This window comes from Dasypus novemcinctus, chromosome 8, assembly GCF_030445035.2.
Source record: "Dasypus novemcinctus isolate mDasNov1 chromosome 8, mDasNov1.1.hap2, whole genome shotgun sequence".
Classification (NCBI taxonomy): Eukaryota; Metazoa; Chordata; class Mammalia; order Cingulata; family Dasypodidae; genus Dasypus; species Dasypus novemcinctus.
The window spans coordinates 90,467,127-90,490,954 of NC_080680.1; the positions used below are offsets into that span (position 1 = coordinate 90,467,127).

General features: G+C 39.7%; 1 protein-coding gene across 4 annotated transcripts; it reads right to left on the reverse strand.

Moving 5' to 3' along the window:
* Window positions 1-1,966: 1,966 nt before the first annotated feature.
* ZBTB43 (zinc finger and BTB domain containing 43) lies at window positions 1,967-23,160 on the reverse strand. 4 transcript variants are annotated; one of them, XM_012528498.4, is made up of 5 exons: window positions 22,915-23,160; window positions 19,692-19,815; window positions 18,932-18,997; window positions 7,510-7,599; window positions 1,967-7,272 (listed from the first exon to the last, which is right to left on the reverse strand). In XM_012528498.4, exons 4-5 carry the CDS (start codon window positions 7,517-7,519, stop codon window positions 5,846-5,848), a joined length of 1,437 nt encoding a protein of 478 aa, XP_012383952.1. In that variant the 5' UTR covers window positions 7,520-7,599; window positions 18,932-18,997; window positions 19,692-19,815; window positions 22,915-23,160; the 3' UTR covers window positions 1,967-5,845. The 4 variants fall into 4 exon arrangements, with proteins under 4 accessions (XP_012383952.1, XP_023447117.1, XP_012383953.1 ...); XM_023591349.3 differs by lacking the exon at window positions 22,915-23,160 and adding an exon at window positions 22,539-22,630; XM_012528499.4 differs by lacking the exon at window positions 7,510-7,599 and having other exon boundaries at window positions 22,915-23,159.
* Window positions 23,161-23,828: the final 668 nt, after the last annotated feature.

A 23,828-nucleotide genomic window follows, 5' to 3' on the forward strand; every position in this document is an offset into this window, starting at 1 on the left:
GAAATTAAAAGTGGTACAAGATTTAAATTCAAATCGTTCGGTGTTGACTCAAGCTAGTCAAACCAGTTCAGAACAGAAAAGACCAAGAGACTCCCCCGCTCCGTCACCCTCTCTCCCACTCCATGCCTTTTCAAGCGGGGAGGGGTAACCATCTGTGGTCATCTTCATTCACAGTGCACTGACCAACTTTTCTTAAAAAGAACAATAGACTTGGAAGGGCACAGAGTTATCTTTTATTTATCTGCACCAAGAAGCATATTTAAAATCATTCACCAAATAATAATTGTTACAGCAAGTTCAAGCTTACCTCATTTCCTGTTGCTGACCTGCTAACTAGTTCATTGACTGTGGGCACATTCTAGAGCAGTGCACCTTTCCAATATGCCATCATGGAGACTGCCTCAAGGAATGCTTCAGTGGTTTGGTGGGAAGCAGCAGGCCCTGAATTGACTATGGGGAAAGCTAAATAAACTGCACAGGTGTTATATGCTCCATATGGGTAGCACCCCTCACATCCCACCCCCACCCCTTCTGTTCCCAAATAGAAATGAGCAAACTCAACTTTTTTCCTTTCTCCTGACAAAAAACACAGTGCTTTTTATCTTCACATTCCAGAGGTCACCTGTGGGGAAGATGTGTGCTGTGGGGATACCTGTTTCCTAGGTGGGCATTGCTGGACTGCTGGTAAACAGGGGCCTAGGGAGGGTACCCAAGGGGGGTGAAAACGGGGGTAGGAGAGGTCAGTGTGCCACAGGGCCTGAGCTGATCTTTCTTGCCCTTTGCCAGGATGGACAGGCCTTGCCTCAGACAATGAAATGAATAAAGGCTAGATATAGTCCTTCTCAACTTCTACAAAGAATGGCTAAGCTAGTTAAGGCAATCTGTGGTCTGCTTCAAAACCAGCAGAGGGAGGGGGAAAAGAACTTCACAACAAACAGTGGTAACAGAAGGCTTGCGTGGGAAGATGGTTAAGTTTGGTCTAAAACAAGCAGTGTCTCTGGTAATGAGCTGTTGTTAGGAAATATGTGGGGCCCTTAGTGCCTAAAGCACTTTTAAAGAACATTGCTGCTGCTTCTTCAGTTTTTTGGAGGGGCGGAGCGGGGAGGGTGGAGGTGGAATAGGTGGGCAGGAAAGGGCAAATGAGTTGAGGTAGAGACCCAAGGAGCACAGAGGCATTAGCAGTGGGAAAAGTAACCACGATGCCTTGTAGCCATGAAGTCCTGTACTTGAATTCTGACTCCACCCCGTATTTGCTGTAACTTTTCTGAATCAGACCTGGCTCATGTGTGAAATGAGGATACCCAAGGGATCAGCCAGGGTCTTGGCATGAAACAGATGGCACACTCAAACGGGGTGACTGAGGAGAGTTTCATAAAGGGACTATTTACAAGGGTGTGGGCAGGGTTAAAGGAACTGAGGTCAGAGACATACCCAAGGGCTGGCAAAAGCAGGGAGTCAGGCCACCCCTCAACTTGAAGAGGCAAGGGGAGGGTGTGGTTACCAAACCCAGAGGCTGCCTGATAGGAGCTGTGGCCCTTGGCAGAGAAACCCAGCCAGTGCAAACCCACCTGGCAGGAGGGAGCCAGGGGAATAAATTCCCTGACTTCTCTATCCTCTCATCAGCCAATCTCTTTCCAGCATCTCTGTTGGAACCTGACCAGAAGCCAGGAGGACAGGTCCAGAGAGGCCAGTCTCTTGGAGGCACAGGGGTAGAGATCCTGAGGAGCAGAGAATATTCAGCACACTTAACTTCCTGATGGGGTTGGTGGGAGTTTTAAATGAGAAAATAATCATAAATGCCTGGCACAATAAATGGTTAAGTCACTGCCCATTTGATAGGACTATCTATTTGGCATTTATTTATCAAAAGGCCACAATACAACTTTTATTCTTAGGGGCAAAAGCCAGAATGAAAACAAATATATGTGGTCATTCACCCAGAGTGAAAAACAAAACTTTTACAAAGTTGACAGATAACATTTATTAAAACATGTCATACAAAAGGGCATGGTCTCTTCTATAAGAAGAAAATATTCAACAGTAACATTCAATTAAGTAAAACCATGCTGTACACTGAAGACAGCAATATATAAAGACAAAACTATTCAACTTCTGCAACACAGGCATAACATTTCACAAAATATCAGTAAGATATGTACCTAATGATAATCTATTTATCATCAAATGGTTTTGTGGCCTCAGAGTAATCTGACTTGCATAAATCAAGTAATTTTCCCGAAGAAACATTTGGGGACCTCATAAAAGGAAAAAGGCAGCAGCAACTGACATTATAACACAGGCTTCAAGCAAAACTAAAAACAAAAAAAGTCACATTTTATAAAATGTGTTCCAGCATCTTCCCACAGGGCACGATCAGTAGAAATATGAAGAAACTTGTACCTTTAAGTATATAAGTAGCCAAAAGAGACAAAAATAAAAACCAAAAAATACAAACCCTGGTTTCACTGGACAAAGTCACCCATGAGATCAACTTAAATTACAAACTCAGTGGCACAGATTTGGGGTGTGTGCATGTTAACTGGTTTCCAGCATTCCTAATTTATCAGACCTTATAAATGTAAGCACCTGGATTTAGCATGATGTAGCCTTCTGTCACAGGGGGCTGCAGCATATCCCCTTTCCCAGGGAAAGCACAGCTACGCTGTTTCTGCTCTGTCTCAACTTCACTTCTGCACAGCTTGGGGGTGCACTTGCCTCCAAAGAAAGGAGCCACTAAGGCTAAGCAGCTTTCCCAAATAGCCAGCAGCCAACCTAGGGTCAGTTTAGTTAGCAAATGCCTACAAGAATGGAGGGAACCCGACTGGGCAGACTCTTTTAAAGTTGTGGCCAAAAGAAGAGACTGAAGGAACAGGATGGGGTCCAGGAGTTGAGGGCAACCCACACTTGAGGAAAGGCTATCTCAGTCCTTCCTTAGACAGTGATACCTACTTTACCAAGTAGATTACCATAATGTGTCTATCTAAAATTAAAGGCATGGTATATGCACTAATATTAAATACCACTGGAGGACTGGAGAAAACAGTTACGACTCAAAGTAAGGGGAAAAACATCTCGGCTGTAGGCCACTGAAACGATCCCTGAAAGATTGTTTGGAAAATGTTATTCATAACTATTTAAACTGATCTAGAAGGACAAAAATTTTCTAAAGCTGTATTGAGGCTAAGGAGAGACTATCACTCCAACCCAAGGTGGGGAGGAAAGGTAGTAATGTAGGATGATCTCTTAACCCTAAAATGCAGTTTATAAAAATTCATTTTTAATTTCCCCTTTCCCTATCTCTCTGAACATGGCCAGCATTTCAGATCATCTGGTTGACCCAATTAGCAAACCCAATTTTTACCAAAACTTCAAATGTCATAAAAAACTTAAAATAGCAGATGTGAGGAACTTATAGTTAGCTACATTTAGTAGCTGATGTGTACAAGGATTTCAACAGAAGATAGTTCCTTCCTCACAAAACATAAATAAGTCTCAGGAAAACTGGTTCTAAAACTTCCCCCCCTAGGGGCCAGCCATAATTCCTGACTGAACAAAAGTTCTTCATCATTGTTCATGGCAAGGCTGCTGTGCTGATTTCAACATAACTGAAGAACCATGATTTTTCCACAATATTTTTATTTTACCTCTCAAACTTTTTCCCCCAAATGTCCCAATGCTCATTTGAACATAATCTTTAAAGGGAAACAGCACATAAAATCTTTCAAACAATGTTTTGCTAATTCTATGGGAGAAGACAATCAGTTTTTGGCAGATCAAAATGGTTTCACTGCCTTAGTACTGAAATTAGTAGTATAAAACAATTTATTCTCATACATAACAGCTAGGACAGTACCTAAAACCCACCAGCCTCTAAAATGAGAAAACAAAGAGCAACTGAGCTGGATTGTACAGTCACCTCTATATACTTCTGTCAAGTACATAGAGAAGAAACTGTTGATGACATCAACACTAAGAGAAGATGATATTAATGTGACAAACAACCAAGAGGTATTATCTAGTTTCTAGGTTAAAAAACAATATATATATATATATATATATTTATATATAAAGTTTTAAATACAAAGTGCTTTTATATATTGAGAATGATACAGTGTTAGTGAATAGATCCCTGTTTTGTAAATCTTGATTACAACAGTTAACTGATACATAATTACTTTCTTTCCTCTTACTAGAAAATGCCCAACAGTAAACTCCTTGGTGTCACAGTAGCTCGAGGATCAGAGGCCACTGCCAGCAATGTCTATCACATTAGAGCAAAGCCAGACTTTCAAAATAAAATTTCAGCCCAAGTCCAAGAAAGTTATTTTTATTTTAAGGGAAAAAAAAAAGTTTCTTAGAATTTAGAGGTAATAGATAAGTTTATGGAAAGGTTGACATACAGCAGCACCCTGTCCTACCCAGGTGATAACTTCAGGCATACTACATGGCTTAAAAGCGTTCTGGATATACTCTTCTTTTAAATCTGAAACATCTAATTGATGAACAGAAAAGAAAGGTCTCAGAATAGCTGCTTTTCTTGTTGTTTCTTGGTAGGTACAGCTATGTGGACTTGTAAATTTATGCAGCTTCATCTATAATTTGGGAGCATGAATCTGTAGACTACTTTGCTAAAATTAGGACTCCTTCCCTCTTTTAAAATACACTTGAGCACTCAAAGAATGGGCAGTATTAGCTCAGTGTACCCCCTAAAAGAGCAATCCACACACCGGTGTATTTTCAAGACTCCTCTTTCCTTGGGCATTTTTTTTTTCAAACCCCCTCAAGTATAACCTGCCACTCATATAATTCTACTTCTCTGTAACACTTCCTCTGACAACTGGAGTGCCACCAGAGTATTCATATTAGTTTCTGAAATTCACAAATAACTGTCATGACCTTTGGCTCCTTCCCATTAATTGTGATCACTGACTGACCTCTTTGGGAAGCACCACAATCTGAGGCAGAGCAATGGGTAGAGCAGCCAATGGTACCCTGATCAGAGTCCCCACAGGCTAGATATCTACTAGTCACAGAATGGATCCCACAGTTGTAGATGCTACAATTAAACAAACAGGATTTGGGACAGCAAACCAAATTACAAATACCCATCTCTGGTACCCTAGGAATTACAGCTAGATACTATTGTTCAAACTAAACGTCAGTCCTAAAATAAAAAACTTTGTTTTATCAAAAGTCTGAAACACATTATGACAGTGGCATCTTACAGAAATTAAAACGTGTACCATAAGTTGTTTCATATTTAGAATGTCACCCTCTTAGCATCTCCATAGTTTCAGTGAAAATACCCTTTAGAAAGAATGAAACCAGTCTAGAGAGCTCTGTTAATCAATTTCTCATTCTAGGGATCACATTATTTGTAGCTTTTACATAAGGAGCATTTCATTCAGTGAAGCAGCTACCAAAACAAATCCACACCACCGATCTATAGTAAGAGCAAAATAAAATTTCAACATAACCTTCTAATAATGATTAAAAATTGCTGTCACCTGAAACGGAACCAGTGGGTTGAAGTCTAGTTCCAACTGCAGGTGTCTGTATCATAAAAAGTCCACCTGCCTCAATCACAACTGGCCTGAAGGTTTACAGTGGCAGCTGAGATGAGTTAACATACCCCCTTACTCCCTCCAGGCCAGGACTAGAACATAAACTTAAGGAATTAGATTTTTAAATCAGCCTACTTAGAGCTGGTCTTTCAGAAATATCTTCCTTTTTTTTTTTATAAGCTTTTCTCATAATAACAAGTAGCACGCATCATCTGTGCCCAGATTTGCATAATTACCATAGTTTATTTTTGTGCCTGCCACTCAAGGGCCAGATCCTATTTTTAGTTAGCCTCAGTTGTATTCTGCTCAGCCTTTGCAGCTTCGTAGGATTTGGTACAAGAAGTCACATGCCTATGGAAACTATCCCTCCACATAAATCTCTTTGCACAGATATTACACTCATATGGCTTTATGCCTGTATGAATTTTCATGTGACCGACAAGATGATGCTTCATTTTGAATTTCTTACCACAGACACCACAGCCATAAGGCCGAAGACCGAGGTGCATGCTCATATGTCGATCTCTCTGACTTTTGTGAGTGAAACTCTTCCCACACTGACAAGGATACAGCTTGTCAGTGGCTGAGAATCCTAAGTGGGAAGCTTCTTCTTTAATCCCTGTTACCATTTCAATACTCTCACTGTAGCCTGATGCTAAGGCACCTTCCTGTCTGTGCCCAATGAGATTCCCATCCGACCTCTCTCCAGAAAACTCTTCCATGGAAGAGCCATAGAAATCCACCTGCTCATCATAATTGCTTTCATCAGCCTGTTCATCAAACTCTGCTTCCACTTTTTTTTCTCCAATGTGAAAGTCCTCTTCCACTCCCGATGGCTGGACTGAATGCTCAGTCTGCATGGTATTGATAGACTCAGTGACCTGGTGCTCATCGTAGGTTGCATGCACGTCCATGCCCTCACAAGTCTGCTCAAAGCGCTCAGGCTTCACGTGGATCCAGCGTTTATGAGCCATTATACTGGGCTTGCTGTACATGGGCCGGGTGTAGTGAAACTCTGCACTGTCACTGGCCCCCTCCTCCCCATCCTGGCTTGCTATCTCAGTGCTCAGCCGGTCATGCTCTGTGGATGAGTTGCTAGGAAGGTATTCATGCTCAGTGAGCTGAGACGAAAGCTCGTCTTTGGTGCTCTCCTCTTCATTTTCTCCATCCCTAAGTTCTTGGGTTTTGGGGAAATCAGTATGGCCCCCAGAGCCCAGTTCAAAGCTCTCTACCAGACCATTATAACTACTGCTGCTTGGAGACTGGTGGTCACTGCCATGATTTAGTTTTTGACAAAGGACTGTAGGGTTTCCCTCTAAAACTTCAGTGCATTTGTCTACCACATGCCACATCTGGAGGAAGCTTGCTGCTGTTAAGTAACTAACAATTTCTGGAGCAGGCATTACTAGACGTCCTGTGTAACTAGATAGAAGAATGTTCTCAAACACTCTTGGGTTCATTACATCAGGCAAAACAATTCTTCTGCTGTTTTTCAGAAGTACCTGATCACAAAAGTAGGGTGAACTGGCAGCAAGAACAGCTTTGTGTGCCCGGAAAATGTGGCCTTGGACAACAATGGAGACATCACATAACTGTCCTTGCTGGCGCTGCTGGTTCAGTTTCTGCAAAATGGTGTTGGAAAAATCAGGAAATTCTACTCGAAAAGAGTTTGTTCCAGGCTCCATTTCATCACAAATTTTGTTCAGTGCTACAAAAGAAAAAAAAATTAGTATTAATTCCAGCTCAAAGAGGAACTTATTTTAACCCCTTCTGAATCAAGAAAAATAAGTTCCAAAGTTCCATGTAGTTCCCTCATGTGTGGGCACTAGCAAGGTGGCACATTTATTCACTTTCCTCCTTTCTAGATCTGTGCTAAAGGATTCAGAGCCCAGAGCAAGGCTTGCAGATGTGAATGTTGCCCAAAGCAGGAACCAGAACCACTCACCACTTTTCATAGCATTAATTCTTGATTTTGCCTCTGCAGGTAAGAAAACAGAATCCACAGACGAGTGGATTTGTAAGCAATACAAATTCCCTAAGAAAAACAAAGTAAATATTTCTGGTTAAAACAAACATGATACATATTAAAATGATGGAACTTTTTAAAGGTCTCAGATTCACTCACTTTTGCCAAATTGTATGTGACAGTGGAATGTGTGTAAAGAAGGAAAAGCATATGTGTAGGCTCTGAGGCAGGAATGAACTGATCTGAAAGACCACTAGAGTAAAATGAGAGAGCGAGGGGCAAGGGGCCTGGAGGGGTGGGACCAGACCAATTGTGCCTTGAGCACCGAAAGGGTGCAGTTACTAAGGCCCCAAACAAAGATTTTCTAGCTGATATTAGAATCTTAGCTCTCTAGAGAGAGCTTCTGATGATGTGAAGAAGAATGAAATAGCAGATTAGATATTATTTTTATCTGGTAGTCTCCACAAAACTTCTCAGAGAGAGGTAGTAAATATTGTCCCTGTCATGGAACAACATCAAGTTGAAGATAAAGATTTAACAAAGAATAAGGATTACCTGCATTATGATTGTGTATATATTTTGTGGAATAAATCAAGCATTGCAGATAATTTGTGACAATGATCAAGATAAACTGCTAAAGATCCTACTCATACCCAATAATTCCTTAGTAAATTAAAAAACAAAAAACAAATTTATCAGTGCTGTTTGTCATCTTGCTCTGACAGTATACCCAAACATTTCTAAATATCAAATTTAATAAGTTTGAGATAAAAGAATCAAACAACCCAAACAGACAAGTGATAAGGAGATGCATAGAAAAGAAACTATTGTTTCTTGAGTAACTACTAAATGCAGGGTTAGTATACCTTTTTAACTTAGTCTTAATGATTCTGCAAGTGTAGGGATCCAGATGCTCAAGTTAGCTATTTTAAATAACTCGCCCAAAGTTAAAAGCTAGTTTGTTTTAAACTGAGATTTGACTCCAATGCCTAGGCTATTTTTCTGATCCTATCACTTTGCCTCCTCTAAGAAGATGCCAAAATCCCAGATCATTGGTTATTAACAATTTCAAGAGGAAAGAGTGCTTTGAGAATGAAGTATCAATTTATGGCTTTATCTATCTTAAAACATTTCACAATAATTTAAAACAAAAACAGACCATGAAACAAATTATTTAAGTATTTTTAATTAGAGAAGGAAAAGTCAACTATATAAATGGATAGACTAGAGTTATGTAAATTCTGGGAACTACATCTGGGTGAACAGATTCTTTGGTAGATCTCACCACTGTGGAATTTCATTTTTAGTTATTTAAAAAAAAAAAGGAACAGGGATAATATATGCACAAGTAAAAAAAAAAAAAAAACACCATTTTCATTCCTAGTCTCCCCAAAGGAAATCACCATTAACTCCTGTATATACTTCTAAAAACTTCTCTAAACATACATCAGAATAAATCATGTATACATCTTCAAAAATCTCTACCCAAATGGGTTTACTACCTACACTCTATTCAGTACCTAGCTTTTGTCACTTACTATATATATCTTGGAAATCTTCTCACATTAGTACAAAAAGACCTAACTCCGTTTTTATAATGGTTGCATAACTTTCCACTACATGAATGTATCATAATTTAAGCAGTTTTCTTCTTCTGAAATTACAGTTGTCTGGGTTTTAGAAATTACAAACAATGTTGCAATGGACATCTGCGCATAACTACATTGGTATACCTTCTGGAAGTATCTGAAGGATAAATTTCTAGGTGAGTCAAAGGGCTATGCACTTGACATTCCTGATTTACATTACTAAACTACTTTCCAGAAAAGATGCACAAAGGTATATCCCAACCAACAGTAAATGACATTGTCTACTTGCCCCCACTTTTGCCAACACTGGCTGTTATAAAACAAGGAAAAAAAAAGGTTTGCAAAATGTTTAAAAGTGGGAAGTGGATGTGGCTCAAGTAGTTGGGTGCCCACCTACCACATGGGAGGTCCCAGGTTTGGTTCCCAGTGCCTCCTAGAGAAGATGAGCAAGATAGCAAGCTGAATCAATAGATGATGCAACGAAGACACACAACAAAGAAACACAATGAGAGATACAACAAGCGGGGGTGGAGGTGCCTCAAGCCACTGGGTGCCTCCCTCCCATATGGGAGGTCCTGGGTTTGGTTCCCAGTGTCTCCTAAAAAGAAGACAAGCACACAGTGAGCAGACAGCAAGGGCAAACAATGAGGGGAATAAGAAATAAATAAAATAAATCAATCAATCTTAAAAATAACAACAACAACAAAAAACTTTAAAATGAATAGTCCATGATACACTGTTGGTTTGGGGGTTTGTTTTTTAGGTGCTAGGGCTGGGGACTGAACCTGGGACTTTGCACGTGGGATGCTAGCATGCAACCACTGAGCTAAACCAGCTACACCCAATTGGTTTTCTCGTTTGCTTATCTCTTTAGTTTTTAGGAGGTACAGGGGATTGAACCTGGAACCTCGTATGTGGGAAACAGGTACTCAACCACTTGGGCTACATCCACTGCCGATTGACTGTTTTTTGGTTTTTTTTTTTTTAATTAAAGATTTATTAATTTTTATTTATTTCTCTCCCCTTCCCCCCCCCCCCACAACTGTCTGCTCTCTGTCTCCTTGTGCGTGGCGGCACTGTGCATGGGCCAGCTCACCACACAGGTCAGGAGGCCCTGGGTATCAAACCCTGGACCCTCCATATGGCAGGCAGACGCTCTATCAGTTGGGCCACAACTGCTTCCCTCACTGTTGTTTTGATTTGCATTTCCTTAATTAGAAAGACACCGACATTCCTTAACTGAATTTGCTGGCAGTTTGAATTTCTTTTTTCTATAAATTATCAGTCATATCCTTTGCTCAATTATGTTGCGCTGTCCTCTTCTTATTGCTTTGCCCCGTGTTTTTTGTTTGTTGTGTAAATTCGGGAAATTAACCCTTTGTCCTATGTTGCAATTTTTTTTAGTTTGTTGACCATATGGAATATTTTTGCCACAATGAAACTTAAATAAGGTAATCAATCTTTGCTTTTATGGCATCTAGGCTTTTTGTCAGGCTTAGAAAGACCACTCCACTCAAAGATTATTTAAGCAAATATAATAAAAAGGAATTATTCAAACTTTTCCCTTTAATACACAAAGAACTTATTTTGGTTTAAGGACTAAGACTGGGACCCAGCCTTTTTCTCTCCAAAATGGCTAAATTGGTTTTGTTTTTTGAAATAAATCTTCATGTGTTTCCTATATTATATATATATATTTTTTTAGGATTTATTTATCCCTCCTCTCCACCCCATTGTTTCCACTTGCTGTGTGCTGTGTCTTTAGGAGGCACCGGAACTGAACCCAGGAACTCTGATATGGGAGGGAAGTAACTAATTGCTTGAGCCACCTCTGTTCCCTGTGTTGTATCTCTCATTACATTTTTCTTCTTGTGTTTCTGGTTGCATCATCTTGTTGCGTCAACTTTTGGCAAGTGCGCATCATGCCAGCTCACTGTCTTCTTTAGGAGGCACTGGGAACTGAACTAGGTATCTCCCATGTGGTAGGTGGAAGCCCAATCATTTGAGCCACATCCACTTCCCTAACCTGTTTTTTCAATGCCATTTATTAATAACCCATCCTTTCCTCATAGATTTCAAATATCTGCTGTGGAATTTTAAATGACTGAAAATAAGATTTTAAAAACCGGTTCTACAAAAATATATGTTGTGTTTGACCTCTGCCTTTAATTTGGGATGAGTGAAATTTCTACATTTTATTTTTTATTCTTTCCTTTTTCTAAATCTTTTAAATTATTTATTTTTTAAAATGTTACATTAAAAAAATATGTGGTCCCCATATAGCCCCCACCCCCTCACCCCAATCCTCATCTACATTTTACCTGCTCTTAGTAACATCCAAAGACCAAAGCTCTCCTACAAGTGTTCCTGCTACATAAGCAACATTTACAAATTCAGAGGCAGTTGTGACCTATATTAAGAACATAGGTGCTTTTTCAACTGTTTAAAGGATTTCCAGAGGCAATTAAAATTAATTCACTAAAAAAAAATTTTTAGAACACTATATTTAAGGCATGGTATGGAATTTGGAGATGATCAAGAAAGGTCACTGTCATTAGAAAGAGTATAATCTGGTAAGGGAGAAGAAAACCTCATGTGCACAATACTGTCCTTCAAGGCAAAGCCTAATAAAAGTACCACAAGGGGAAAAAATGAAACCAATAGTGGTCCCTACCTCATAAAGTTGTTTGTGCATTTAACGACTCTATTCAATGTCCACAACTGGTACATCATAAATGCTCATTAAACGTTTACTATTCACACATACATGCACACACAAAAACAAAAAGAAACAACTACCACAAGAGAGTTACAAACCCAGAAAGAATTCAAAAGAAGGGACCTGGTTTATTCTAGTTATATTTCTGATTACTATAAATTTTGGTGTCACCAGAGTTAAGATGACAATTTGAAGGTAGGTATAGAATTATTCCCATCTACCACATACAGACTGAAATAATATATGAAGTATGGAAAAACTGGCCTAAGTCCCAGAAACTAGGGGATGGTGCTATGCACATGCCACCACCTTTTAAGAAATTAAAATAGAGTGGAGACCAGGCCAGACTAAAGGGAGATATTGTTGTTAAACTCCACTTGCATCAAGTAGCAGCAATTTTGGCAGAGAGTGACAAACACCCCCTTCATTTGGAAGGCCGAGTGATACATCAGGGTGGCCATTGGGACAGGTTCTGCAGACTGGCTACATTAGAGGTGGCTACACTAGGATACCAAACACTGCACATTGCCTCACCAGAAAAAAAAAATCTTGACATGAGAAGGTGGAGCTTTGTAGCCCTAGAAAGGAACCAAAGACATAGTTATTATTTGCCAGCTGGGCCAAAGAGACAAAAGGAGGCCCCCAGTATCACAATGTCTTAATTTACGTATTCTAGGTATTTTATATAAGTGAAATCATACAATATTTGTCTTTTTTGTGTCTAGTTTATTTCACTCAATACGATGTCCTCAAGGTTCTTCCATGTTTATCAGAACTTCATTCCTTTTTATGTATTATATACACCACGTTTTGTTTATCCAATTCATCTGTTGATAGACACTTGGGTGCTTCCAACTTTTGGTTAGTCTAACATCACTATCAACATCAGTGTGCAAATATCTATTTCAGTCCCTGCTTTCAATTCTTTTGGGTATAAACCTACAAGTATTGCTGGGTCACATGGTATTTCTATGTTCAACTTTCTAAGGAACCCACCGAACTGATTTCCACAGTCGCTGGACCCATTTCACAATCCCACCAACAACGTATGAGGGCTCCAACTTCTCTGCATCCTCACCTACACTCCAGTTGTTATTTTCTGTTTTTATTTTAAAAGTCATACTAATAGATTTTATGTGTTGTTTTGTTTTTTCTCTGATGACCAATGATGTTGAGCATCTTTTCATGTGTCTATTGGTCATTTCTGTATTTTCTTTAGAGAAATGTCTACTGAGCCCTTTGCCCATTTCTTAATTGGGTAATTTGTCATTTTGTTGTTCAGCTGTAGCAGTTTTTTATATACCCTGGATATTAAACCCTTATCAGATACATGGTTAGCAATTATGCCCCCTGCTTCCATAGACTGTCTTTTCTCTTTCTTGGTAATGTCCTTTGATATACAAAAATTTTTAATTTGGATGAAGTCCTTTTAATCTACTCTTTATTTTGTTGGTTGTGTTTTTGGTGTACTACAAGAAATCACTGCTAAATTCAAGGTTATGACGGTTTTCCCCTATATTTTTTTCCTAAGGGCCTTAAGGTTTTAGCTGTTATGTTTAGGTCCTTGATCCATTTAGAGTTAATTTTTGTATATAGTGTGAGGTGGGAGTCCAACTTCATTCTTTTGCACGTGGATATTCAGTTTTCTCAGCACCATTTATTGGAAAGACTATTCTTTCCTGAATTAATGTATTTAGCACCCTTGTCGAAAATCAGTTGGCCATAGATACATCAAAGTATTTTTTTAAAATTGGCTCCCCTGTCTGTTTTGCTCATTGTGTTCGCTCTTTGTTTTTTATGTTTGTTTTCTTTTTTCTTTTTCTCTTATTGTTTCTTTTTCTCTTTAGGAGGCAATAGAACTGAACCCGGGACCTCCCGTGTAGGATGCAGGCACTCAACTGCTTCAGCCACATCCATTCCCTCAAAACCTATTACTAATTATGAATTCTATAATTCACAATGTGGGGGGGGGGTTAACCTTATGAACTTGTATGTGCCAAATGTAGAAGGGTTTAAAAAAATAGAAAATTAATTGTAGTAAGAAATAGCTATTTCTCTTCTAATCCTTATAAAAAAGATAGGGATCAGGAAGTTCATATTGCTATCATTAATAAAGCTAATTTAACTGAAATATATTAACCTCTGTATCCTATAAATATATCTTTTTTCCCAGTGTCTACAGGACACTTACAATATTCATTTTAAGTGGTCACAGAGAGAGTGCCAATATATTTCCCAAAGCAGAAAAGCAAAGGGCACATTTAATTACATGAGATTACACAATTATAAACTAGAAAATACTGAAATTATCAATTTTTTAAAACCCATATACTCAGAAACTAAACAAAATTCTTAACTCTTAAAATGAAGATATCAAAATTGTAATACCAAAGTCACAAAATTAGGAATAAAAAATGGGATATAATCACATTATAGAAACTTACTGAAATAAAGGAAGATAATTCCACACAATAATTTTTCAAATCTTATTTATAAAAAGTTTTATAGAAAAATACAAATTCTCAAAATTGAACTGGCGATTAAAAAAAAATGAATAGATCACTAATTGTGGAGAAAATGAGAAAACACTTAAAAATTATTTCCAAAAGCATATGAAGCTCAAAGGTTTTACAGGAAACCTCTGTGAAAAGAGTTAATTCCCATATTATATGAACTGTTTGGGGTGGGGGTGGGGTAAAGGAGACAGAATAAAGGCAGAAGCTGGCTCTCTATTAATTTTATATAAAATCCTGGTATAAAAATGAAACAATAAATAAAACTACAAGCCAATTTCACTCATCAATATAGAAAGAAAAACTAGAAATCTGTGGCATTCTAGTTTTTTACTCCATCTCCTGTGAGTGTATTTTAAGTGTGGCACACTGAAGTTACTGAACTAATGGTTCTATCACACTGAAGGCAACATCTTAGACCAAGATAAAATTACTAAGATAAGGCCATTGCTCAAGGTGTTTTTTGGGTCTCTTCCAATAAAGACCACCCCTGGTGACCTATGCTTCCACCTACAAGTGACAGGGAATGGTGGGAGATACACCTGCAAAGGGGCCACCCTGATGAAGGTAGAGTTTGAGCTTTAAATACAGACACTGGGAGCAGCACTGAAAACTTCTGAGTAATTACTGGGAGACAAGTTTCAAGAAGCTAATCTTTTGAAGGGCCAAAGCAAGAGAAAGTCTGAAGAGAAGATTAATTACAAGAATTCAACAAGTATAGTCTAGGTTTGAAGGAATGAAAATAACAGTGAGTATGGAAAGTAGAAGGGCAGAGTTGATGAAATTGACTGAATTGATAGCAAGAAGATGAACGAGTAATGCAATGTAAAAATATGAGGATATTGAAAAGACAACCCACAATGTGAGAAAATATTTGCAAATCAGCTATCTGATAAGGATCTAGTACCCACAATATAAAAAGAATTATTGCCACCCAATAGTAAAATGTCTATTTAAACCAATGGGCAAAGGATCTGGATAGACATTTCTCCAAAGAAGATATACAAATGGCCAAGAAGCACATAAAAAGATGTTCAACATAGTTAGTCATTAGAGAAATGCAATTCAAAACCACAATGAAAATAACCACCCCCTAGAATGGCTACTATTTAAAAAATGGAAAATAAGTGTTGGAGAGGATGTAAAGAAATAAGAATACTGGTTCATTGATAATAGGACTGAAAAATGGTACACCACTGTGGAAAACAGTTTGCCAGTTCCTCAGAAAGTAAAGTATAGAATTACCATATAACCCAGCAATCCCACTTCTAGGTTTATGCCCAGAAGAACTGAAAGTTGGGACTCCAACAGATATTTTCACATGGATGTTCATAATGGCATTATTCAATTGCAAAAAGATGGAAGCAACCCATACGTCCATCGACAGATGGATAAACAAAATGTGGTACATACATACAATGGTATATTTTTCAGCTGTAAAAGGAATAAAGTTCTGATACATGTAACAACATGGCTGGACCCTGAAGACATCCTGTTGAGTGAAATAAATCAGACAGCAGATAACCAATATTGTATCAACTCACTGGTATAAAATTATTAGGATAAGCGAATCCAGAATCAGAAACAAGAATACAGGTTAGCAGGGCTAGGGTATGGGCAGGGAATGGGAAGTTAATGCTTAACTGGTACAGAGTTTCTGTTTGGGGTAATGAAAAGTTTCGGTAATAAATGGTGGTGATGGTAGCACAATACTGTGAATGCAATTAAACACCACTAATTGTATATTTGGTTAGAAGGGGCAATTTTAGGTTGTATCTATGTTACAAGAATAAAAAATTTTTGAAAACCATAGACCTGTATAGCAGTGAACCCTACTGTAAACAATGGACTATAGTTAGTAGTATAATTAGAGCAATATTGTTGCATCAATTATAACAAAGGTATGATATTAATGCAAAGTGTTGTTAGTAGGCAATACTGTATGTGTGAGAGGGGTATATGAAAACTCTGTATTTTCTGCATGATTTTTCTGTAAACCTACAACTTTTCTAATAACAATGATAATAAAAACCATGTGATATTACTTCATACTCAGGATGATAGCCATAAGCAAAAAAGCAGGCAAATGACAAGGGCTGGTATGGCTATGAAGAGACTGGAACCCTCACACATTGCTGGTGGGAATATAATATTATGTGACCACTTTGGAAAACAGTTCGGAAGTTCCTCACAAAGTTAGACATTGAGTTACTATATGCCCCAGCAATTTCACTCCTAAGTGTATATCCACGAGAAATGAAACCATACAATTTCCACACAAAAACCTACACATGAATATTTATATTAGGATTATTCATAACAGTAAAAGTGGAAGCAATCCAAATGTCCCTCAACTGGTGATTGGATTTAAAAAATGTGGTATACTCCTACAATAGAATATTACTTGGCAATAAAAATACATGAAGTACTGATTCATGTTACAACATGGATGACCCTAGAAAACATTATATCAGGTGAAAGAAACAAGACACAAAAGGTCACATTTTGGGTGGTGGACTTGGCCCAGTGGTTAGGGCGTCCGTCTACCACATGGGAGGTCCGCAGTTCAAACCCCGGGCCTCCTTGACCAGTGTGGAGCTGGCCCACCATGCAACGCTGATGCGCACAAGGAGTGCCCTGCCACGCAGGGGTGTCCCCCGCATAGGGGAGCCCCACGTGCAAGGAGTGCCCCTGTAAGGAGAGCCGCCCAGCACATGACAGAAAGTGCAGCCTGCCCAGGAATGGTGCCCCCCACACAGAGGGATGACGCAGCAAGATGATGCAACAAAGAGAAACACAGATTCCCGTGCTGACAACAACAGAAGTGGACAAAGACGATGCAGCAAATAGACACAGAGAACAGACAACTGGGGTGGGCAGGGAAGCGGAGATAAATAAATAAATCTTTAAAAAAAAAAAGGTCACATTTTGTACGGTTCCGTTTATACGAAATTTCCAAAATAGGCAAATCCATTTGAAAAAGTAGATTAGTGCTGCTTATAGCTGGGAGATGGGAGTGGGGATGGGGTTTCTTTTAAGGGGGATGAAAACACTAAAATTAGATTGTGGGTGATGGGTATATAATCCTGTGAAGATACTAAAAAACTATGAACTGTTACTCTAAATTTGTTATTGTATGGTATATGAATTATATCTCAATAAAGCTGTTTTAAAAAGAGTAACACAAGGTAAACTAAGGTACCAATGCCAACTCTAAAGTGTCACATCTGAGTGACTAGGAAAAATATCATTATTAGTAGGAATAATATCAGTAACTACCATTTATTAAATGCAAACATCATACTAGAGTTTATACAAAACACTTTAAATATTCTATCTAACTTACTCCCTTCTTATGGGACAGGAAATAAAAAAGGCAAAGCTACTTGCTTAAGGTCATATAACTAGTAGTGAGTTGGGTCTTAAATTCAAAGCACTTGCTCAAGCCCATTAACATGGGAGGTAAAATAGTATGGAAGGTAAAAGTGAATACTGGGAAGCAGATCTGGCCCAACAGATAGGGTGTCCGCCTACCGCATGGGAGGTCCAAGGTTCAAACCCAGGGCCTCCTGACCCATTTGATGAGCTGACCCATGTGATGAGCTGGCCCATGCACAGTGCTGATGTGCATAAGGAGTGCCGTGCCACGCCAGGGGTGTCCCCCATGTAGGGGAGCCCCATGTGCAAGGAGTGCAACCCGTAAGGAGAGCTGCCCAGCACGAAAAAAGTGCAGCCTGCCCATGAATGGCGCCAAAATGATACAACAAAACGAGACACAGATTCCGGGTCTGTTGACAAGTATACAAGTGGACACTGAAGCATACACACAGCGAATGGACACAGAGAGCAGAAAACTGGGGGGGTGGGGGGGGGGCGGGGAAGGGGAGAGAAAAAAATAAAAAATAAAATCTTAAAAAAAAAAAGTGAATACTATCTTTATAAACAAATATAAATAACCCAAATAATCTATAATATACAATGCATTCTTAAATTTCAGAGCAAATGATTTACCATCCTCAGACTTAATAAGGTCCTAGCAATTTTATAGGTCACCTTGAACAGAGTTGTTTTCTTTTTTTTTTTGAGGTACCAGTGCTAGGAACCAGAACCTCATATGTAGGAAGCTGGTGTTCAACCACTGAAACTGACTCCCCTGATCTGGTTTTTTCATATGTTTGCTTGTTGTTTTTTTTTGTTTTTACAAGGCACCGGGGAATGAACCCAGGACCTCCCATGTGGGAAGCAGGCACTCAACTGCTCGAGACACATCTGCTCCTGTTTTGTTTTTTAAAAGCCAGTAGCAACATGCTTTCTAAAATAAACACAATTTCAGCGGATTCACTCCATACAGCATGGATGCTATATAGCTTTATTAAAGCAGAGAACAGAAGGCAACAGATTCAAGAATCACTGAACTAAATCACCTCCAAAATCCCTTCCAACTTTTATGTGTTTAAAAGCAGCCACTGTTAGCAGCCACAGCTTAGGAATGGTATGTCAAATTTTATATATTACTGAAACCACCAATTAAACATCATAAAAACACAGATGACAGCAATATAATAGGGAAAGAGACCTACCAGCTACTTGTCTTGAAGTCCTCCAGGGATTTCTTTAATCTGAGCATATGGTAAGTTGAATGCTTACTGTAAAAAGCATTTAAGCACAATACATAATGCTTTAGTAAATTTAAAGACTGGTACAAAAACACAAAAATAACATCTCACACCTACCAAAATTCTTTACATTAATCAAATGCTTCACAGTTCACAGAATACATTATGTAAAGTCGGTCTTGCAACACTGCTTGTTTCACCCTACTTGTTTTAAAGATGAGTTAACTAAAGCTTGAAGAAGTTTAAAGACTTGTATAAGATCACACATTCTAAAAGTTGTATGTCATGATTCAGACAAAGGTCTAATTTTCTAAGTGCTCAAAAAAAACCACTTAACAGCAAAGTTTCTCTGAAATACTCTTTTAGTACAAAGTATGGCACTGATTAGCCTTAAAATGTGCCATAGCAGGGAGCAGCTGTAGCTCAAGTGGTTGAACGCCTTCTTCCCATGACCTGAGTTCAATCCCCAGTATCTTCTAAAAACAAACCAAAAAACCTCTCATTGGGGAAGAGCTGTAGCTCGGTTCTCATGTTTGAGGTCCTGGATTCAATCCCTGGTAAGCATTTAAAAAAAAAAATCCCTATCTCCTCTTCAGAAGAGAAGATATAAGTAACGAAACTTCCTGTCTGCTGCAATTTTAAAAATACATTATTTTGGTTGAAAAAGAAACCATTGCAATAAATACAGTTAAAAATTGTAATTATGAGCAAGTTTATAGCTTACCTAATGCAAAGATGTATTCTTGGCATAAAGTTCCTTATGTCATGGTCATCAAAAAGCAGTAAGAATGAATGCGGAAAAGAGATCCATTTCTTGGTGCTGCTTCAATTTAAAATAACATCGACTTCTGAAAGGAAAAGTCATGGTGAAAATGTGAGAGATGCCAGTGCCATTTACTGTGCACATGTATCTCACTAACAAATACTACACATATGTGAATAGGACAAAGAAAATTAACCAAGACTGGTACTTTTGGTTATATTAACTTCTCTGTACCTTCTCAGCTTCTGCCTTGGTATTTTAAAATTGACTATTTTGAAATAATTTTAGATTAACAGAAAAGTTGCAAGGATAATGAAGAGTTCCTGTATGCTCCTTGCCCAGTTTCCTTTAATATTAACAACTTAGATTTGTATGGAAAAAATTACTATTTGTCAAAACTAAGAAACCAACACTGGTAAATGCCTTTGTAATTTTGCAGAATTAAACTATCCTTCAGAAGAGCATTTTGGTCTCCTAACCAATGTCTATCAGTATTCTTACACGGTTTCCTAATTGGAACACTTTAGCCAAAAAACTTGGTAAAATCTATTTTGGGATTAAAAGAAACATACAAAAAAAGCCAAGACAACTACTTTATGAAGTTTGATTCATGACTCCCTTAAATTTTAAGCTACAGCTGAATGTTTTATTTAAACCTTCCAGTGCAAAAATTTCACTGTGGTAAATTCTTTGGGACTCAAAAGGGAAGGCATTATTCTAGGCATTAACCCCTACTTATTTGTCACCCTCCAATAACAAACAATAAAGCTAAGGAAACATTTTTATTTACATCATTATCTTAATTAGAATTCAGAAATAAGTGGCTCAACTCAAGAAAGCACAAGGCAGGAACAGCACTAATTTCATGAAAATTATTAACTACATAATAACAAATAAAAGGAAAGTTTTATCCTCCAACATGTTACAGATAGAAACAAAATTCCTTCAATTCTAAATGCAAATATAAATAAGGTGATAAGGAAAAGTTCATGAAAACCATATAATGCATATTCCACTGATTCTAAGACGCATATTTTTTCACATTTTAAAATTTCTGAAATCTGGTTGTGACAGCAAGGAGGCAGTTTTAATATAGCTGCCAGTGCCTGAGACTATGATAGAGCACTCCTGAGAGCCTAATCAATATTTTTAATGGCATAAAGGATAGCCAGTGTGGAAAAACATGGATGTAAATAATGACCCCGAATTCAGAAGTATTCAGAAGTTTTAGACTTGGATGCTAAGAAGTTTAATGAACACTTTAACCAATTTATTTCACTTACTTTTTCCCTTTATATAAATATATATATACACATTAGAATATTACCATTTTAGGTATGTCTAAATAAGTCTAAAAGTGTTTTTCAATAAAAAGCATTATGCTATAAGGTAAGAAAGCATTATGCCATAGTTTAATGGGCAGTGATTTCTCTTCTTCAGTGGTATAAAAATTTACAATCGTTACCTCGGAGTCAATGAAATATGGTAGTAATTCAGCTGCTCCATCTTAAAAGAAAGCTTGACAAACTATCCTATAGGCAAACTGAGTTTAAATGAGAACATAAAACAATGGCTTCCCCATCAGAAAACACACAAAAAATAACATTTAGCTTTGCATTATGCTAATAAAAGGGCTATTTTTCCAACCCCAAATTTTATTCACATGAAAAGTAAAAATTTCCTCAAGTTTCCTGCTTGTAGCAGATTCTTTCACTGAACCCAAGGCAGGTGGAGGGAGGAGAGTCAGGGTAGGAATCTGTTTTTGTTTTAACCAACCTCCTTGTCTACGGAGATTCAGTGTTCTCCTCAGCTGGACCCACTGCTGTACCATTGGCTGTACTTTGAACCTAAAGGTAAATGTAACTGAATATTCCTAAAAGCTACAGAATGAATTTTTTAAAATCATATTTTAAATGTAATTTAAAAGCTTGTTAGTTTCAGGAGTCTCCTGCAAGTACTTTTGTAAAGCTAAGAATGAACTCCTAATTATTAGGTTTCTAATAACTGCACATACTGACACAATTCTCTGAACTAAGCATGCAGCTCTTCCAGAAATCCTGCTACTGTTCCAAGAGCCCCAGAGGCAGAAAAGCTCAGCTTGAACTCTTCCTTAGCCTATAATAAGGTCAGGTTAAGGAGTTCTAACTGAAAGAGCAAGCTCCTGGGAGCCTGGAGGGTATCCTTGGGTAACTGGATGGGCCAAAGGGATGTGGGGAGCTGTACAGGCCTGAAAAGTCACAGGCAAGAAAAGGCAAGGAACGATCATCTCAGGCTTTGGCCCTGAGAAGGCCTCCTATCTGCCCACCAAGTGCTCCTGACCCCTACAGTTAAATGGGCGCCACCTGTCAGAGTTGAGGCCAGACTTGGCCGAGTCACTCAAGAAAGTCACCGGTACAGGGAGCTTTACAGGGTCATGAGTCACCTTCCATGGCTCAGAGGTCCAGGCAGGCCTGTTCCACCCCGCCCCACCCAGTTAGAAGAAACTGAAACAGGAGAGGCAGATACAGACATTGAGAGAAAGAAACAGACTGATGGCAAAGACAGGGAATGACAAGCCAAGAGCTGAGAGGCAGAGACGTGTTCCAGAGAGACAGAAGCAGGGTGGAGACAAATATCAACTGGGTCCAGACATACAGAGATGAGCTCCAGAGCACAGAGACAAAGTAAGGATAAATACAAAGCTGACAGAGGCCGAGTTGAGAGGAAGAAATGGCAGGTGGCAACAGGTGACAGTGACAGAGGTGAAACACGGGAGAGAGGGACAAATCAGTGAAGTCCCTAACAGCCTTGTTCTAGGCCTTGGCTCACCAGACGTCGCGAGCTGGGGGCTCCAACCCAACGGAGCCAAGCCACGCCCACCGGACGCCCCCGCAAAGACGACCGGCTTACGGGGGCGGGATCTCTAAGCGCTCGGACGGCGGAGCTCGGTCGCTGCGGGGTGACCTTGGGCGAGACGATGCCCCGGGGACCTCGGTGTCGCGGCTCGCGCGCCGGGGGGCGGGTGAAAACGACGAGAGTCGGACCCGGGAGTCCGCGACGCCAACCGCCCGCGCGCGACTTCAGCATCCCGGGCGGCTGAATGGGCCAGGCAGGGTGAGTGCGACGGCCTACAGAAAAGCCCTTGAACATTCCCGGCTTCCCTCGCTCCCCGCCCTACCCGTTGTCCGGACCCCGCCGTACCTACCAAGGACTTCGCGCTCACATAGCCCGTCCGTGGGGCCCTCTCCGCCGGCAGCACCCAGCCCGTTCAAGTTGTCGCAGCCGACCGCCTCAGCCTGTGCCGCCCGCCCCCGGAAGCGCTTCCCGGTCCCGCCCTGAAACTGCCAGTGCTTCCGGGGGGTGCGTCCGAGCGATAGCTGTATGCGCATGCGGGCCTCATTTCGGGGGTGGGGCATCGGGAGAGCGTGCAGCGCTAACGGCCTGGAGTTGGTCACTCGGGTTTAGGATATCTGGTTCCACTAATCAGAACTGGGGCGCCGACGCTGAGTCCTCAAACCCTTTTTTAAACCTCGACACATCTCGGTTTGTCTAGCAGATTTTGCCAAATTTGATTCTGCCTCCACAGACCCCACCTCGGTTTTTGGCACATAGGTGCTCAATAAATGTTCTTTGAAAGGATCCGTGCTATCAGTGTGGCTGGCATTGTGTTGGGCGCCGAGTTCACAAAGATCATGGGAGAGGAACGCTTCCCCTACGGCATAATTTCCTTTTTCCCCAATACTCCTTAAACCGCCCCCCCCACCCCCCCACCCCCGGCCCCATACACACACATTAGTGTAGAAGAGAGATTTTAGGTGGTGTGACTCTTAACCATGTTTGCTCATTTCCAAAGAGCAAATTCGTATTAACGTGACATCCGGAATGCAGCAGGGAATTGGTCGGAGGGACACGCCGCTTCAGTTTTTTCTGTCTTAGCTTAAACAGCCCAATTTCCAGCTTTGCAATGTCGTGCCAGTTTTGCTTCTGATCCTTAGGCGAGTTCAATCCCATTTTCCATCAGTGCAACAGAGAGGAGCCTAGGCCCTTAGGAGAGAATTCTACAAAGAAATTCCGAGAAACAGAACCAAAGAAAAGAAATTGAAACACAGAAGCGGGGAT